Source organism: Nanorana parkeri, unplaced genomic scaffold (assembly GCF_000935625.1).
Source record: "Nanorana parkeri isolate BGI_ZX_2015 unplaced genomic scaffold, ASM93562v1 scaffold13, whole genome shotgun sequence".
Lineage (NCBI taxonomy): Eukaryota > Metazoa > Chordata > Amphibia > Anura > Dicroglossidae > Nanorana > Nanorana parkeri.
In genome coordinates, this window is record NW_017306281.1 from 4,184,581 (window position 1) to 4,204,346 (window position 19,766).

Below are 19,766 nucleotides of genomic sequence, written 5' to 3' on the forward strand. Positions count from 1 at the left end.
AGAGTGCACTGAACAATAGATTTACAATTATCCTCTGCTAATATGAATGGGTTAAATGATCCGTAGTACATGATATGTAGCCCTGTACCCCCTTTTCCACTTACAGAGCTAGGTTATTTTTCTTTTAAATAAATATTAATGTAATTTTATTGGTATCTATCTACCAGTAGCTGCCTCATTTCCCACCCTCGGCTTATATTCGGGTCAATACTTTTTCCCAGTTTTTTTTGGTAAAATTAGGTACCTCGGCTTATATTCGGGACGGCTTATACTCGAGTATATACGGTAGTTTTTACAAAATGTTAGTTTCAGATGTACCGTTTGGAATGTGTACTAGACTGGTTTAGGTGATCTTGCTACTCTGGTCTGTTTACTGCTGATCCTGATAAAAATCACCTCTCTTCTAAAAATCGTCTTACTTTTTGTGGAAATGGTTATACATGAGCCCAGTTTGTATTTGTAAAAATACTTATCTGTGAAACTGTGATATATTTCTGACAGTTCTCGTTCTGTAATCTACAGATACTGATAAAATACAGTTTAGACTTCTGCTTTTATAATGGTAGCTACGAATGCACAACTTGAAACCTTTTCTGCCTTGCCAATGGACCTTGTTACCAACTCATTAAATGGAGTTTATAGTATCTTTAACTTTCCAAAAAGGAACAGAGCATCACCAATCCCAATCTTCAATTGCCCTGTGCAAAGACCACCAGCCTTTGGCATACATTAGTCTTAGGCTGGGCACACACCTTACAACCATCGCAAGACTTCTGTCTTGCGATGGTTGTAAGGTACTTAAAAAAACGTACGATCTGCCTATGTTGCATAGGCAGATCGTACTTGCGATGATCGCAAGCCACGCCCCCTGAGGGGCGGGCTTCCGATGACCGCAATGCCGAACGGGCAGTGTGCGCTTGCGCACACCGGCCCGTGCGGCTGTTATCGTACGGACATGCCACAAACCCGCCGAACATCGTACGATGCTCGGCGGGTTTTCGAACATGTCCGTAAGTTTACAGTCGTGCAACCTTACAGTAGTAGAGGTCGCACGGCTTCCACACACCTTACGATCATCGTAAGATCGCGGGATTTCCCGCGATTCTCGTACGATAATCGTAAGGTGTGTGGGGACCCTTACACACTTTATTCCTCCACAAAATAATCTACACCGAGGTCCAATCTCTCAAAAATTCAGTAAAGCTTTTTTTGATGAGGTCTACATACCTTCCAAATGTGCCTCATTTGGAACAGAAACCCTCTTTCACTCTTCCTCTTCAGTTGTCCCTCTTATTGGTCTGCTGTACAGATAGCTAGGTTCGATTTAACTATCAAAAGTGTTATTCTGAACTAGAACCTTCATCCTTTCCCTTAATTATCTTGTATACCATTTTGAAGAGCTACTATAAAGAAAAAGTAATGACAAACAAAATTCAGGGTTAAACCAATCTTTTTTGGCATAGAAATACTTCATGTTATTTAAAGCTAGGGGCGCAGCAGGGGTGTGTCCATGGTTTTAGAATAGTGAGCGCTATGGGTCTCCTGGAGTGAAGTGAGAATCCAACAATGACTTATTAAATAAGTGGTATAAAAATATATATGAATATCTCTAAGTGAACATCTTATAATGTGAAATAAAAATTGCTAAAGTGATATGTGAATAAACAAAACAAAAATCCACAATGTAAATCGACTAATAAAATTGCTTAAATATAAATAAACAAATAAATCTTCAATAAACCGTGTGAGGTGTGTCCATGCCTAAATATAATGTGCCAGAAGGTGTCCCTTTTTCTCATCTTAGAAAGTTCAGGAGGTATGGATCCATCATAGGGAAGCATGCAATTTAAAATCCTCCCTACAAACAGCGACATTTACATTTCCAGCCATCACAGATTCTCTTTCAAGTGTGGAATATGGTGGGTTACAGGGGAGGGATCCCATCTATTAGTTTGATAAAGTAGGACACAAAGTTAAAGCAGAGAGTAAAACCTATCCTGCAAATATTTCATATTTTGTGTTTTACTTAGACAACTCTGCTGTGATTAGCTATTTATGGCTTGGCTGGAAAGAGAGAAGATTGCTTGAAAATACTTAGTACTTAGAAAATACTTAGCCTTGTGTGTCTTTTCCTAGTGTGTTCCTGGATGATTTCCTAGCAACTGGAAAAGTGGGGGACCAGGACCCACAGCTGGAGTTTGAGCAACTTCCCTTCAATCACCCCTTGTATATTATGTACTCATCTGGTACTACTGGAGCCCCCAAATGTATGGTGCATTCTGCTGGGGTGAGTATTGCCTACAACTTCTCTTCTGTTATAAACATACAAGCAGTTCAGAGAAAACCCCTCAGGTTGTAGAGTTCTCACCTACCATATCGTGTGCCTGTTTATTTGTATTAACCACATCGGTCTTTTTCAAATCTAGATACATTTACATTTATATTATATAAGTAGCATTATATATAGCAACATATTTATTACTGTTTTCCTGTCATGATTAATAGTCATAGGAATGTACTATACATCATCTTTAATGCTTGCTGTCATATATTTAGCCTGACATCATCACACCAGGCTGATAAATATACCCCCTGTCCATGATGTAATCAAGGACTGAGATGCCCCGCAATTTTTTTACACCCTGTTGGCAGTGTTTACGTTTGCTAATGTCACAGTTCATGCTTTCACATGAGCATCATTATAGATATAAAGGCACAATACTGTCATAAGCAATCCTCAGTTGGCCTGGATGTACGCTTTCATGCTGAAACACAAAGTACTGTCTTAGCCTTTTCAAGATTGGGAGTCTCTAGATTTAAGATCCTGTGATGTGAAAGTTTCCCGTTTCCACAACAGGGTCACAGAACACTCCTCAAATAATGAAATCATGTACATAGGTTTCTAGAGAACCTGTAATACCACCGGGCTCTGTGTGTGCATGCTCATTTTCAGCTTTGTAGGTCCAAGGATGGTTGTGTAATCTGTGTCCATTGTAGCTGTTCCACAAGCCATTATGAGAGCTATAAATTGCTGATGCTATAGGCCATTCTAAGACTTTAAAAGATAACTAAATATGCTGATAGCGCAGAGCAGCACCACAGCGGGGAAAGATTCAGACAATATTGTCAGGATCCACCCACTACCTGATTGACAGTTGGCCCTGCCTCTCTAGAGCCAGAGCCAGCTGTGCCTGTCCCCTCCCCTGTCCCTCCAGGCAGCGCTAGAGGAAAAGAGAGGGGCGGGGGGAATTCCTGCGGGGAGCAGTGACTGACGGTCACCCCTCTCTGCAGAGCGCAGTTGATGAACTCAGCGGTATGTGATTGCTTCGTTATCGATCTATAGAGCCGATGTGTGACAGCTTCAGTGCCCCACGTTGGCTCTAACTATTGGGATGAGTGTATTTTACTCATGCCATAATTCTCCTTTAAGTATTCATTGAGCTCTATTGCCACACTGCAGACCTTTATAGTTGGCTTTCGCTATCAGCTGAGCATACAGATTTTGATACTCATTTTTTTTTCTCCCAGGCCCTTTTATGCTCAAGGCTTAGCTGAAATTGTAACTTCTGTGATACAACTATCACCCCCACAAGCCTGGTGTCAGTCCCACCATGTCACCAGAGCATTGGAGCTGAGTTTAGAGGCTTATTCTCTTTTTGTGACAAATGGATATACTGTATGTGTTTATATTCTATAGAATCTGTTACCTGGTGTAATTGTATCTGTCACATCCATTGAAGATTATTGTTGTCATTGCTCTGAAGATCTTAAAATGCAGAAACAAACAGTTATCTCAAACCATTTGCTTCTCTGACAATACGTCAGCAGAGCAGACGATGTGTGAACGGCGCACAGGTCTGCCTGCTGACTGCAATGTGAAATCTCACCTACAGAGCTGCTGTGTCCTCAGCACTTCCGTGAGACATAAGCTGCGTCTTTAACCTGTTCAGTACAGATCCAGTCTACAAATTACTTCTATATGGCATGGGCAAATGAAAAGGACTAGCTATTTCTGACCCACCCCCCATCACATATATCACATGTATTGTAGTCTTTAACAATTGCATTACAGTATAGCCATGCCCCATACCAGAATTATTATAGAGGCCCACGGCTATCCACCTAACAAGGTATAATGCTAAATACTTTTATTACAGTTGTTTGAAGGCATCTAAAGTATATCTGTTAGCTTTATAATAAAATATTCAACTATTACTATATTTGTTCTGAAACTTATATTCTGCCAACAGTGTTGAGTCCTCTAGGACAGAGTTTCTCAAGGCACCCCAGTCTAAAATGTAAAAGATGTAAATGTGAAAAAATGACACAAGGCTCCTCAAAATCCTATCATAGATAGGAGTCTGGCATGGATTTTAAAGACACAAAACAAATAAAACATAAACAAAAAAGACATTGTATTTCCCTTGTTACATTAGATTCCCCCTTTTACATCAGAAGCCCTCCTTTACCATCAGCAGCCCCCTTCACATCAGAGCCCCCCCTCCACACACTTTTACATTAGGAGCCCTCTTATACATCACAAGCCCCCCTTCACATCTGAGTCCTGTATTGTAATCTTCTCCACAGTGTGGTTGTGACAGCATGGCAGAGGACGGGTTGTGGAGCAGGTCTGGACGGAGGCAGACTTCTCTCCTCTTCTGAATGTTGGTGGAGGTCCTAGATTCAGCCCATCCTGGATTAGCATCATGTGTTTTCATGGTGCTAGTGGCCGGCTCATCTGCACCATGATAATGCATGACACTGAAAATTTAAAGGCACCCCTGACAAAACCAGAAGGCACCCCAGGATGCCGGGACACCCTGGTTGAGAAAGGCTGTCCTAGGGACATGGGCATCCTTATAGCTATATGGTCTCAGGTGGCTGTATTGATGCAAATAATATTTGGGATTTAATCATAAGAATTAAACATTGAACTGTAGGCCTGCAGTTATCCCCATAATTTGATTTTAAAGATGTAATAAAAGAAATAGTATTTTTTTTTAAAATTCTGCCGAAGTGTGAATACTTGGCTGTGGGTGGAGATTCCTAAGTGGATCTGGGATCTCAGTTCTGACATACCTAGGGGGTCCTGATATTCATTGTGCCTGCATTGCTGAAATGATTGTGTGTATTGGGGCATTGCACAATCCTGCTTGCTCCTATAGGCACTATGTTTAGTATTATGCATTATATTGTAAAGCGCTGCGCAAACTGTTAATAATAAAAATAATAATAATATACAATATACTCGCCTAGCTGCTGCTTAAAAGTGTTTCTGTTTAAAAGTAATGTACTGGGAAATGTTTGGGTTCTATAGGGTTACAGTAACGGTGGACAAGTCTTCCTGATTTGCACATCCTAACAGTGATTCTAAATGACTCCTGAAAAACCATCCACTATTGCACAGGTTTTGAATGCCATAAACAACACTTATACCATATGTCTCCTATTAGAGAAGTTTTGCTAAACTCTTACATGTGGTTTTCTTTGATTAATTTGTACCCAAGTTAGTGATGCAACTTTAGACCGCAACTGTACATTACAATATTCTAATGTGGGTTTTTTTAAATGTTATTTTAGGGTACCTTGATCAAACATTTGTCAGAGCATATGCTGCATGGAAATACTACGAGCAGTGATATCATCATGTACTACACCACGGTAAATTGACATTGCAAAATGTGCTATTTAAAGAAGTGGGTGTTTGACACTACTTTATGTGGGTCTACATCAGCGGTTCTCAACCTGTGGGGCACGACCCAAAAGTGGGTCGCAACCTATTGTTGAGTGGGTCGCCGCGTCCATTTCTGCTGCGCCGGGTGAGAGCCTCCTCAGCCTCCCCCTTGCGCTGCAGTGTCAGTCAGCGGGAGGACAGTAACGGCTGTGAATATAAAAGTGCCGCTGTACACACTCCCTGGCCGCTGCAGCGACATCTAGTGGCCGGGGAGTGTTTACAGCAGGACTTTTCTATTCACAGCCGTTGCTGTCCTCCTGCCTCCCATACAGTGCGGGCTCTGCAGGAGGCGGGCATCTTAGCAGTGCTGGGGCTGGCTGAGAAGGCTGCATGGAGACAGAGCAGGCAAGCAGGTAGCAGGGGCTGGGGAGGGCTTGCATTCTTGTGAGTGTGCTTCTATTTTTATTTCTAAGTCCAGTGTGTTGCTAAGTCCTGAGTCCAGGGCATTACTAAGTCCTGAATCCAGGGCATTACTAAGTCCTGAGTCCAGTGCCTTACTAAGTCCTGAATCCAGTGCCTTACTAAGTCCTGAATCCAGTCCGTTACTAAGTCCTGAGTCCAGTGCAATACTAAGTCCTGAGTCCAGTGCAATACTAAGTCCTGATTCCAGTGCCTTACTAAGTCCTGACTCCAGTGCATTACTAAGTCCCGAGTCCAGTGCCTTACTAAATCCCGAGTCCAGTGCATTACTAAGTCCTGAGTCCAGTGCCTTACTAAGTCCTGACTCCAGTGCATTACTAAGTCCCGAGTCCAGTGCTCTGTTGGGGGTCACCACAACTTGGCAAATGTTACCAAGGGGTCCCGTCCCTAGAAAGGTTGAGAACCACTGATCTACATGCACTATTAAAGCCTAACCCCAGCCAACATTTCTCTTTTAGCATTGGGAATTCGTTAAAAGTTAGGTTTTTATTTCTGTTTGTGACTCGCTGATATTATATGTTTTGTTTTGCAGAATTTCAGTTTTTCAAAACAGGATTGATACTTTGTGGTACAATTAGCTTGACACATGGTAATATGGATGTGCTTTTCTACAGGCAGGATGGATGATGTGGAACTGGCTGGTTACAGCTATAGCCACCGGAGCGTCAGTGGTGCTCTATGATGGGTCTCCTCTTGTTCCTAATCCCAACGTACTTTGGGATCTGGTGGATCGACTGGGGTGAGAATTGTTATTCAAGTGTATGATAGATGAATGTAAAGATGCAATAGGGATGCATACCACTTTAGGCTCGTCTGCCATCAGACTCATCAGGGCTGGATGCTAGAAAACATCTGGGCACATCCAACCCTATATAATTGCATGTAGGCAAGCCACACTCATTCAAAAATAACTTTAATGCTCCATGTAAGGTGTTTCTGCGCCAGACTCCTCAATTTAAATGTAGAAATGTCACCAGCACACCAGAATCCTTTTAGCATAGCAGAATGTTCATTTATTTGAAGTTCCGTGCTGGGTCCCTTCATCAGGCTTAGCATTGACGAGTCATTCACAGAGATTTACAGGGTGAATGGCTCTGCAAATTGTTTATAAATAGACCCCCAGGTCTTCCTTTATTCAGTGTATGCCCTGGATCAGGAGCACACAGAAAAGGATTTTGGAGAACAAAAGTACCTGCAGGCAACTTGTGGTGCAGCACCGTTGTCTTACAAATGTAAACCTGACTGGTTTGCTTTAATCTAGTTGCAAACAGGCTGTGTTTAAGAATAATGGTAAATCTGCTACAGACACCAACTATTTGTCTTCAGATCTCTTGTGCCCACAATCCAATTAATCTGTACAGAGCACTAGAGAAGTAAACTCTGTACTGCTGATCAAACTGAGTTCACCCCAAAAGGGAGCTGCTTTATAATTCAAATGTGTTAACCTTTAGTAATTGTACTAGGATGTTATGGACATGCTATGATAGTGATATAACAAAAAACATAATGGGCTTTATTTAGTTGCATAGGCCCCATATCAGTGTAGTTCACTCTTAGCGATTGGCTCTCTGTGTTCAATGTAGGCAGACAATTAAGGGGTTGCTCTGTGTATGTCACATGTGGCAGATTGGACTGTATCTGGCTATCTTGTTTGAATTCTGCAGCTTGTTTAATAGCTTTCCTGCTGTCCTAAAAGTGTATTACTGCAGTGAAGTATAGTACACCTCCACAGACATAACAGAACGCACCGTATATGATCATATTCATTTTCACATGCTGTGTGCTGTATGAATTGCTTGTCTGTTCATGTCAGCTGCTCTGAAGATGATATGTGCTTCAATATTTGCCCAGATAACAGAAATAAGATCAGATCAAGGCTGTATTTTCTTCATGTTGTGGGTATAAGTGGTTCCAAATAAAGTCCCAGCATATGCTGCCCTGGTTTAACATCACCGTTGTAATAGTAATGCATATTAGAGTTGTTTTTAATAATACAATCAAAGTTTACTTGAAAACATCTTTTATGAGAGTGCTGCCTCCTGCTTTGTTCATCACGTTCAACAACTCCTAGGATTCCCATTGTGCTTTCCATCTCTTTCCCTGCTGCTTGACATTATGCAATCTTGATTTCTCAAAACCATATATCCCATAATGCATTGCTTCCAGCAAGCAATGCTAATGTTACATTGTTCAGACATTGACTTGTAGTTCAGAAGGCAGGCTCTGTGAGAGTTATGACACACAATGCATTGAGGAAGTACATCCTATGCACATATGTAATAAGTAAGTTTACAAACTTGGTGATGGATATGGTTATTAGAAGTGGATAGAACTTACGTAAATTCAATATAGAAATATTTATTTTTAGTTTTTGTCCATAGATACCCTTTAATGTAGCATGTTCCATTTTCATCCAGCAAACATCAGTGCATTCTGTTGGTTTGCTCTGCCCTATTGGAATCAATGAATTTCAGCTTGTCATTGCATCATGGCTGTGTTAAACAATGCAGCCCAATGCACATAGTGTGAATGGGCCCTAACAGTTCAAATTTAGTATGTTATCCTTGTCTGTGTGGGGGGCCATGAACTGGTAGCAGTCAGCCTGTAGTGATAGATCCATTGCTGTGCTGGATACCTTCTGTATCAGTCATCGCTTTAAATCTTACTGGGAACAATGACGCAGATGATTGTTCATGCTCTTAATAGAAGGACAGAACTCTGCAGAGAGCTTTCTATGTCCTGAACCTTCAGTGCATTGTATGATGGTAGTAAATGAGTCACTGTGCTTATTTTATTCTGCTTTGACATCTCTGCAGCATTTCCCTTGTGACATTTAGCTGAGCACCCTGATAAAAGGTTACGTCCCACAGAGATGGTTCTTTCCACTGAAAGGTTAATGGAATTGTAGTGATACTATTGGGTTTAAAAAGCTGCCCAAATCTTACGTTCTCTAATCAATGTTTCATTCACAAAGGACACATTCGAATTGTTATTATTTCTAAGACTTTTTAATTTCTATTTTCTAACCTTGGTATGAGACCGAGCAGGTATGATCACAGACTGAAAGGAGAGCAATAGGTTTGCAGGCTCAGCAGCAAATACACGAATGTTCATATGCTATAAAACAATAAGATTCCTGAATGTTTACTGTGAAGGTCTGCTGCATAAGTACAGTATTGTGAGTGATAGAATTCTGGACCCAGTTTAAATGGAATGGCGCTATTGCTAACTGATTTTCAAAGATACAAGAAGCTCTAGGACAGTAATCCTCATCCTTACTTTACTACGTAAAGTTACTGACCTTTTACAGTAATAACATTTTTTATTGATTTATCATAAATATCAGCATATAAACAGTAAGCAGCCATTTACATATATCCCTGTACATATGCATATTTCCCCCTTATACATGTCTACGTGTCTTTATAAATGCACTTGCATCCTGGATATCATATTATATCTCTTATAGTGTTATTCTCGCTCATTATGACTGCATACTTTAATATAATTCCTTTATATATCTATATTTACCCCCCCATTATTTCTTTTTCCTTGGAGCAAGAACTTCTGTCCATTGAGATATTTGAGGTATTGACCTTTTAAAGTGTATGGAAAGCACATTTTTAAAAAAGATTTTGGATACAGTAGGAAAAGAGTTTAAAGCCTTGTCAGGTTATTTTGTGCTATCTATTTTCAGTTGCAGTGATTTCCATTCACTTCTTGCCTTGGAAACGCAACAGGAAATATTATTATTTAGGGATGCACTTATACTATTTTTTCAAGACAGAGATACTTTTCCTCAAGTACTCGCCGATACCAATTACCGATACCTTTTTTTTCTCTTTTTTTTAAGGGTCATGTGACAGTTTTTGTAAAACAATACAGACTAATGATTTTAAGACAGTCGTAGACCACCAGTGCCCAGTCCCAGCTGCAACTGCTGCGACCCTGGTAGTTCTGCCATTGACTCCAAGCTGTAGAGGGACTACAAATCCCAGCAATACATTATATAGCAATACAGAATACCATCAGCTATAGATTACTTATATAGCAATGCAGAATAATATGAAGCTACATACTCTGTGTTGCTCAACAGGGCTGTGCAGTCTCTGGATGCAGTGCAGGGTTTCATCCGGGGCTGTTACGAGGTCTCAGGAGGCTGTGCGGGGTCTGACCAAGAATGTGCATGGTTTCACCAGGGCTGTGCAGGGTCTCACCAAGGCTATGCAGGGTCTCAGGAGGATGTTCGGGGTCTCCCCAGGGCTGTTACGAGGTCTCAGAAGACTGTGCAGGATCTGACCAGGGATGTGCGTGGTTTCACCAGGGCTGTGCAGGGTCTCACCAGGGTTATGCAGGGTCTCAGGAGGATGTTCAGGGACTCAACAGGGCTTTGCGGGATCTCAGGAGAATGTGCGGTGTCTCACCAGGGCTGTGCGGGTTATCACCAGGGCTGCGTGCGGGTCTCGCCAGGGCTGCGTGCGGGTCTCACCAGGGATGTGTGTGGGTCTCACCAGGGCTGCCGAGAGGTCCCCAGCAGGCACGGGACCTTACGGCAGCCGCTCCTGTTTAAAAATGTAAAGGGCCAGTATCGGCTTTTAGTATCAGGGCATTTTCACGAGTACGAGTGAGCATGCCCAGTATCGGCACCGATACTGGTATCAGTGCATCTCTAACATCTTTTGTTAGTACATTTTGTGTCAAATGGCTTCCCTAAAAGTCTGTCTATGTATACTGGGTTAACAATTTGACTTTATGGGATGTTGTACCTTCCAATCTAACCGATAAATTCTATTGAGAGGACAATGGGCAGCAGGACAAATAGAGGGTAAATCTCCCCTGCGGAAGCGCAAACAGCAATACAAATCTTTAGAGGGTCTAGTCCTTTCCCACTCTATCCAAAAGTGAAAAAAGTTTCAGCCAGTGCAGAGCCGGATCACCTGATGGGTACGTGTGACAATGACATTTCAGTATTTGTCTCTAGGTCCACAATCATGAGCATTGTTCACGTCCTTTGTGTCTTGCTATGGTGGTGCTATTTACTCAGGTGGGGTTAAATTCTGCACACAATGAAAATTAACAGGATCCCTCGAGTGATGGCTTAAAGAGAAGGATTGGGAGTGTAAAATATACTCTTTCCAATGCTTAGAGCTGGCGTGCAGCTGTCATATGCTGTCTCTAGATTGAGAGCTGATTGATCATGAACCACTGATCGCTCAGCTCACAGTCTTTTCCATGCAGAGAGCATTGACTCTCATTGGTAAATGTCCTCCTGTGACCAAAACAAAACTAAAGCCAAAAAAAGGTTTGGCTTTAGTTCTCTTTTAAAGCAAGGGACAGGACATCTCTCACTCTACTGCTTTGTTCTCCATACATTAGATTCCACATACCTGTCTATCTATTTTGCCAACACTTGTGGTACAAGAAATGCTGGCTTCAGTAAAAGCAATGATGTAATATCCGCTGGTGTACCTGCAGGATTACAGTAATCACTCAGTACTTACTGCTGCCTAAATACACTTTGTAAGATAAATATACCTGCTGTCCTTGCCTGCCTTGCTGAAATGTGATTTTATTTTAAAGGATAACTATTCTGGGAACTGGAGCCAAGTGGTTGGCTGTCCTAGAAGAGAAGAATTTAAAACCTCGTAAGTTGCATTTTATTGTTGTGCCTACTGCCTAGCCATTTAAAGGAAATGTATGTTTAAGACTAAAGAATAACTATTTTAATAATATTTTTTTTTTCCAGTCAAGTAAATATAGAATATTGCATATCAATAGTTCACAGTTACACTTTCAGCCAGCTGATGGCACTATAGGCCAGGGCTGGACAAATTTCAGGAGCTATGTCGCAAATGCTCCTTAAAAATCACAGCTGGTGCATAACTTTTAAGTTTTTCTCTAGTTGTCAATTGAGCTGGCTCCCAAAAAAAATCCTGCTGGCTCCTGGACTGGACAGACTGGCACATCGCACTGTGTACTTTTTTATTTTAAGAGCTTTATTGAAATTTCATAGGTGACATATCAATAAATTTCCCATAAAACAAGTGACGTTTCATTACGTTCTATGGGTATGGTGTAGTGCCAGGCAGTTGTACTGTGTTGCATCCCGCTTTGCTAAAAAAAAAGAACTGCATGCAGTACTTTTTTTCAGATTACACCACGATGTTCCACCGCAACACGATGGTGTGAAAAGTGTACAAGGCAGATTGCTTTGTTTAGAATTGGGGCTGCACTGGTAAAAATGGCCCCCACAACTCCAAAGTATCTGGTGTGAATTTACCCTTAAAGGTGAAGGCTTTATATGTTGGATGAGGTAGGGGGGTGGCTGGGGTTTTTCAGACCAAAGTTTTTGTCACACAAAAATATCTTTTCACGTGGTTAATTTTTTTTTTGAACAGGTGAAACCAACAGCCTGCAAACACTTCACACCATACTATCAACTGGATCGCCACTAAAGCCACAGAGCTATGATTATGTTTATAAGCATATAAAAAGCAACGTTCTTCTTGGATCCATCTCAGGTAAAAATTTCAGGTTTGTTTTTTTATTCACATATGTTTATGTATTTATTTCTTATTGTCAGAGGTTATCTATGTTTTATTTTATGAAGAAAGAAAACACAGTGTACCTGTGCATACTTGAGGCAGTAAAACAAAATCACCCAGAAAGTACTAAAGTCCAGTGTATAGACCCAACAGAAGACTGAAAAGATACAGTGCACATTTAAGATCTTGATGAATAAAGTTTTATTTTTGTTTTACAAATTCATGCATCAAAAACAATCTAATTCCACCTATTAGGGTGATGAAGTACCTGCGTGATATGAATCCAGTCAGCATTGCTTGCTTTTGATTCCTGGATGTTTTAAAAATGTTTGATTATTGGATCTATTGCTTTTCCATCTTGAAGCACTTTCTGTATAAATCTTATTAAAGCTTAGTAGCCTAACTAGTTAGACTCCATCTTGCACTAATTTCTTAGTAAACAGGAATTTGATTTGTTATTAGGTCTTACAGCAGCATGAGCATAATCACTACTGTTTGCTTCATTAAGCTTGTATGTGTTCAAAGGGTAACTATAATTTTAAAACTCATTAGAAGTTTTCATATATTCAGGGATACCTATCAACTTCAAAAATGTAACATCTTATCTCTGTATTTTCTGTCCCTGCCAACCTCAGCCCAGGGCTGCTTTGTTTGCATTTAGAATGGTTGTGTTTGCCTTGCAATTTCATCCAAGCAGTAAAGGTAACAAAGTAGGCGTGTGCTCCTGTTTGTTTAAAGGAAAAGTATTGGGAGAGTAAAATGTACTCTTCCCAATACTTTGAGCCGGAGTGTGACAACAGTATTGTCAGGTTCCTTCACGGCTGCAGCTTGGCTCTGCGCTGTCAGTATATAGCGGACAGTAGCTTTAGTTCTCTTTTAAATGTATTTACTGAGAGAAACCATAAATAAATAGATCTATACTGGACTCATGTAACTCCTGCAAAAACAGATCACAAACTGCTAGAAGCAAGTAGCCCAATAAAAGTTTAGCTAAACCCTTCCCATCTCTGTGATTCCACATAGCCAATAGTGGAGAATCCCTGAATCCTTCCGTACCATTCCTTGTCTAGAATTATGTGTTAAACTGTAGCTAGTCTCATGCTGGAACTGCCTGCTTCTAGCAATTGTTTGTTATCTTCACTGAGGGTTTTATTGTGAAGCATGGACACATCTACTACTTGCAGGTCATAAAATAAATAATACTTTGTTCCTGTTGTAGGTGGTACAGACATTATAGCTTGTTTTATGGGACAGAATACTACCATTCCAGTATACAGAGGGGAAATCCAGGCCAGGAATGTGGCAATGGGGGTGGAAGCATGGAGTGAGGAAGGTAATTATTTTATAGTGTCAATCCAAAAGTCTTTCAGAAAACTTCCAATAGGTACATGTTGCTGTATGTTATTATAATACAAACATGAATGGTGCACAAACAATTGCTGCAATCTGCGTATGGTAGATTTGAATAATCTAGTGTTTTGATGTTAATGAATGCACTTTTTACGCACTGCTGTATCTGTTCACTCTTTACACTGCATCATTGATAGAACCCAGTATGTTTTATTATTCAGTCTTGCAATAAAGTTGTAGGATTATGTTTGTTTGATATGGGCAGGACAGATTTGTCCAAACTTTATCCATGTTGGCAGGGGCCTAACTAGAAATCACGGGGCCCATAGCAAAATTTTGTATAAGGCCCTGTGATTTCTAATTATGCCCCTTGCAGAGCCCACCTGAAAGTGACCCTGCAGAGCCCCCCATAGACCATTATGGTGGGCTATGCAGGGTCTCAGTTGGGCTGGTCACACCCCTGCTCACCTCTTACCTGTCAGCCCCGATCCGCTGTCAGCCTTCTCCACCGCCGGGCCCCGCCTCCTCCACAGCGGCTATGAGGAGGAACGCTCCGCTGCACAGATCACTGACGGGTTGTCAGTGATCTAGACAGCGACTCGTTCCTCCTCACAGCCGCCAGTGACAGCCAGCAACCTGCAATGCCATAGCAATCCAGGCAGCCTGCAAGGCATCAGGGGAGACCCCTTTGTTCCTGGCCGGGCCCCCCTATGCCCAAGGCCTCATAGCGGCTGCCTGAGTCGCTATGGCGATAGTTCCACAACTGCATGTTGGGTTAAAGTAATTGCTCTAGTGAATCAGGAGGGCTGATAAAAAACACATTTGCCTGATGTTGCTAGTAGATGATAAAGTTTAGATGATAAAGAAGCCGTCCAACATTTAAATATATTTTTTTAATTTTTCTTTGTTTGGTATCTTTTATGGTTATGTGTTACGACGCATTAAATAATATTAAAATACCAAAAAAGAGAATAACAAGAAAAAAATCTCAGTTTGAGTCTTTATTTAAATGTACAAATTTGCTATCTAGACTCAAATACTCCCCACTTGTCTACAGAAATGCTGGCAAACAAATACTCAATGTCATTTTAAATCTATAACAATCTTAAAAAGTTTAAAACCACCTTAAACCACCATAATTTTGCCTTCTTCGTTGACTCTTAAGTCCCTGTTCACACCTAGGCATTTTGATGCTCAAAGCTAAGCTAAGCAAAACTCAAACGCAAGAAATCCCATTCATTTCTATGGCCCCTGTTCTCACCTGAGAGTTTTGTTTAAAGCTGTCAAATGCTGAATGCTGGAAAGTGTACATGAGGTTTTTTTTGGCAGATAACAGCGCGTTTGGCCGCCTAGAGTTCAATGGAAATGCCTAGAAACGCACAATAGAAGCGCTTTGAACGTTTTCTGTGCGTGTTTTTGCACGCGCTTTGTCCATTCACTGCAATGTATTTCAAGCTGCACGTAAAAATGCACATCTTCATGTGCGCATGTTTTAACGTACGCAAAAATTTGCAAAACAAAAACACACTAGATGAAAAGGCTAGACCAAACTTGCGCTAATATGCGTGAAAACACTAATGCCTAGGTGTGAATGGAGCCTAATGCATTATGCCTATAGAGGAAATATTATCATAACTTCCCAAAGGTTGCCAATTTTGTTCATGGCAGCTCCTGACCATAAACAATTGAGAAAATATGTACACACAAAAAGTGAGGTCTTAATTTGTATTGAAGTTATAGTCTATCACGGGAGCAAAATTGGAGCGGTGGCTACTTTACAACACACACACAGGGACAATGGGGAATAAAAGTAGCCACCCTCCTGAATGAAGGACAACAGAAGAATCCTGCAATGAAAGCTCATCCTTTGTGCCTCGGGAGATTCGAAACCCAGTGGAGTACTCATTTGGCATCCCTTGACATCCTCAGTGAGGTGTCGTCTGATCCTCAGCTGCTAATATAGAGATTATATTGTGTTGTGGATGTCAGGGGCTGTCAGAGCTCTGCCTTGATTCTGAATTCAAAGTTTGCATGCAGCATGCTTCCAGGCAGACCTTTCCTGAAAACAAAAACAGAATTAGGAGCTATATGAAGTTTATATCTTTGTTTTATTGGCACATTCCTTTTAGCAGAAGTTTGTAGTGGACTTGTATATATATTTTTAAATATAATAACAAAATATGTAGTCTTCTATACAACCCACAGGTGGAGCTCTAGTGTCTTTTTTACAAGGTTACCTTTTCAGTTTTCAGTGCTGCTGAAAGAAGCCTCGTGTGTACAGAATTCAGTAGCTCAAGTGGAATGAGTCACAGGGATGGCTCACCCTTTATCAGAAGGCTCAGTACTTTTATCAGATGGCTTAGTCCAAAGTTTTGGTCACACAAACAAAGCTATCAAGCAAGCATCATCTGCCATGGCTAAACCTTTACCTAACCCCTAGTGCTCTAGGAAAGGTCACACTTTATTTGTTTAGGTTTCTGCATATTATTATTTCACAGCCTGAGCAATAACGCAAACAAAAAAATTAACTTTATTTTTGTGAAGTGTCTTAAAATCCCATTTTGATTCTGAGTCACATAAACGGTTAACATCCTGACATAGCAACACAGAGTGTAAGAGTTGTGCATTTGTTGTGTCATTCCATTCCACTCCCCTGTGAAGGTGTTAATATCAGGTTTGCAATGAATACATTTAATTAAGTGGGTCACACTAAACAGTCTTCTTTCGAACATTCTATCTGTGAATCAGATATGTTTATGCCAACCACATTTACATAGCACACAAACGTGTCTTAATAAATTCAGCAAGCTTCTGCAGTTCTAATGCTGATTGCTGGTTTAAAGGGGCTATTTCTGGCTGAAAGGAGGTGATATCACTAACCGCTGTTTGCTGGACAACGCATTGATTACTCCACACTGTTCCTGCATTTTATGAGCTAATTAGCCGCAATGTCCAACACAGTTATAAAGAATACTCCATGATTAGGAGGAGAGGCTGGTCACATGTGACTGGTTGCGTGACCGTGCTGCCTACTGCCAGGCAGGGCCGGATTTGCTATCTCTGTATCTCCAAGGCCAGGTCGTCCCCCCTCAATGGGGAATGGCAACCAGATGGCGGAGGTGGCAGGGTTGGTTTAATTTTAATTAATTTTTTTCTTTATTATTTTTTTACTTTTTTATCACTTCTTTTTTTATTTTAGTTTTTATTTCTTAAAATGTTTATATTATTATGTTTTACTTTTTGTTTTAAATTTTTTTTATTTTATAATTAAGATTCAGTTTTGTTAATAGTTAATGTACTTGAATGTATTTCTAAGATTTAACGCCAGAGTTTAGTGTCACTTTAAGTCCTGAAGCAAGCAGAGTGTCGTTTACATACTAAAGTACACCACTGTGCTTTATAAATGTGTTGCTGTTTTAAAAAAATGTAAAGCATGCGATAAGGCCATACCGCTGCTTTATGAATGGGGCTATAAGAAGGAGTTGCACATTCAGTTCATTATATGGCAATAGTACATGATGTTTGCAGTGTCCTTTCTCGGTACAGGTCGAAATGGCATTAAAGTGACATAGCATGAAAGGTAATTGTGTGAAATGGTTTATGCCAGCCAATCAAAAGTTGGACTTGGTCAGTTTAGTAAAGTGACTTAAAGCAAACCTGTGCTTTTCTTGTGCAGAGTAAAGAACCAAGTCCACTATCCTTCTCTCTCCCCAGCAGCATACGCTTGCCTTCTCTTTGCTAACTTTAACACTATAGGGTATATTCACTAAGCTGCCGTAGGCAGCCGAGTAAATGACCGACCTGAAGTGAAGTGAGCCGAACACTGTTTGGCTATTCACTTCAGGCTCAGCATAAGTAAAAAAAAAAAAAAACCCTCTCCCGGGCACTCTGGGAGCCTCCCGGCCGCCCAGGAGAGAAACACTGCTGTGTCTTTTTTTCTTTGTTCTGACACGAGCGATGTCCGAATAGAAAAAAAAAAAAAGAGAAATTTTCCCATTGAAAAGCATTGGGACATTACTATTATTATTATATTATTATTACATAGTATGTATATAGCGCCAACAGTTTGTGCAGCGCTTTACAATGTAAGGTTGACATTACAATAACAATACAATTCAAGACAAGATGGTAAGGAGGGCCCTGCCCCTGAGGGCTTACAATCTGAAAGAGGAGGGGGAAATTATACATGAGGAGGTAGCTGTGTGGGGATGAATTGTTTGAGAATGGGATGGTTCAGTGGTTAGGTTGAGGAGGGATTGAGTAAACTATGAGTAAACTAGCATTGTACCCACCCTCTGCTGATGGACCTGATAGGGAACTGCCCTATGTCCCAATGCTTTTCAATGGGAATTTTTTTTTCTTCTATTCTGACATCGCTCGTGTCAGAATAAAGAAAAAAAAACTTGCAATATAAGGAAGACATTACAATACAATTCAAGACAAGATGGTAAGAGGGGCCCTGCCCGTGAGAGCTTACAGTCTATTATACAGATTTCTCTGTTAGTTTATTACTTGCTGACTGAGTCACTTTGGGGAGATTTGCCCTCACTTCCAGTCCTTGCGATGCAACACGAAGTGAGAAGAAATATTTACAAAGTGAAGGGGATTCCCTTATTTAGAAATTGTTAACTGATCAGGTGCCCCCGTTGGAAGATATACCCTCACCTCTTGTTCTGGTCACTTTCAGTCTCAGTGACAATGGTCCCCAGGCAAATAGAGAGGGTGAATCTCCCCACTGGGTAAGCAGATGGCAATAAAAATGTGGCAGGGTTTCTAATCCTTCCCTAAAGAGTTTTGGCTATACACCTTGGGAAAACCTTTTTATTTGCTGTGCATTGGCTGTGCCCTACATGTCCATGTGTGGTTGGTTACTAGGGATCCTTATTTTGCTCATACCACTGTTATCGAATGAAGAAACATTTTCTTTGACAATAACTTTTATTGTTCTTATTTTACACATTTTAATGCTAATATTCTCATCTAATTATGCAGATAGATGTTCATCCATTCTCTATTTCTCCAGGAAAAGCAGTGTGGGGGGAAAGTGGAGAACTAGTGTGCTTAATTCCGCTCCCGTCTCAGCCCACACACTTCTGGAACGATGAAGATGGCAGCAAATACCAGAAAGCGTACTTCTCCAAATTCCCAGGTACCACATTAAATCGAGCAATGTTAATGAATAAACACACGCTTGAACCACAAGCTCTCCGCTGTAATTAGAAAGCACATATAGGCAGTAGGTGGTTGTGTTTGACCAAAAGTCAGTCGGGAAAAATGCATTTAATACGTTATAAAGTACTTAATGAGCCGGTATATACATATCAGCCTTTGAGTCTACCATAGCAGAGTAATGAGACTTTATTAACGTATTGTGAACAAAAATGAACAGCAGTTGGGTGCATTTCTATCTCTACATGAAAGGTAACGTGCATTACTTTTTACCCTTATAAAAATAAAATTTAGTTTAAAGGTGAACTCCAGGAAGATATGAAAGGTGCAAATGAATGCAGTTCTGTAATAATGAATACATATTTTAAATGCAAGCAGTATGCACCTGTATTTGACCTGGTTTTGGCCATTTGCAGTCTACTGTATAGTTAAGTTTAGAGAAAACAAGGGATAAGCAGCACAAGGAGCCATTTAGGTGTTGTGCAATGCAAGGAGTATGCTGAGAGGAGAGGAGAATGACAGAGAGATGAGCTTATCAGTGTCCTGCT

At 40.7% G+C, this 19,766-nt stretch overlaps 1 protein-coding gene across 3 annotated transcripts in view; it reads left to right on the plus strand.

The window, feature by feature from the left end:
- AACS (acetoacetyl-CoA synthetase) overlaps window positions 1–19,766 on the plus strand; it is an 85,941-nt gene that overhangs the window by 51,284 nt on the left and 14,891 nt on the right. For 2 of the 3 annotated variants that reach the window (XM_018557003.1, XM_018557021.1), the window contains exons 8-14: window positions 2,137–2,287; window positions 5,581–5,661; window positions 6,769–6,893; window positions 11,735–11,799; window positions 12,553–12,675; window positions 13,919–14,032; window positions 19,073–19,198. In XM_018557003.1, coding sequence (XP_018412505.1) covers window positions 2,137–2,287; window positions 5,581–5,661; window positions 6,769–6,893; window positions 11,735–11,799; window positions 12,553–12,675; window positions 13,919–14,032; window positions 19,073–19,198 — 785 coding nt within the window. The remainder of the gene's footprint in view (window positions 1–2,136; window positions 2,288–5,580; window positions 5,662–6,768; window positions 6,894–11,734; window positions 11,800–12,552; window positions 12,676–13,918; window positions 14,033–19,072; window positions 19,199–19,766) is intronic. The other variant, XM_018557010.1, reaches the window with a different exon arrangement.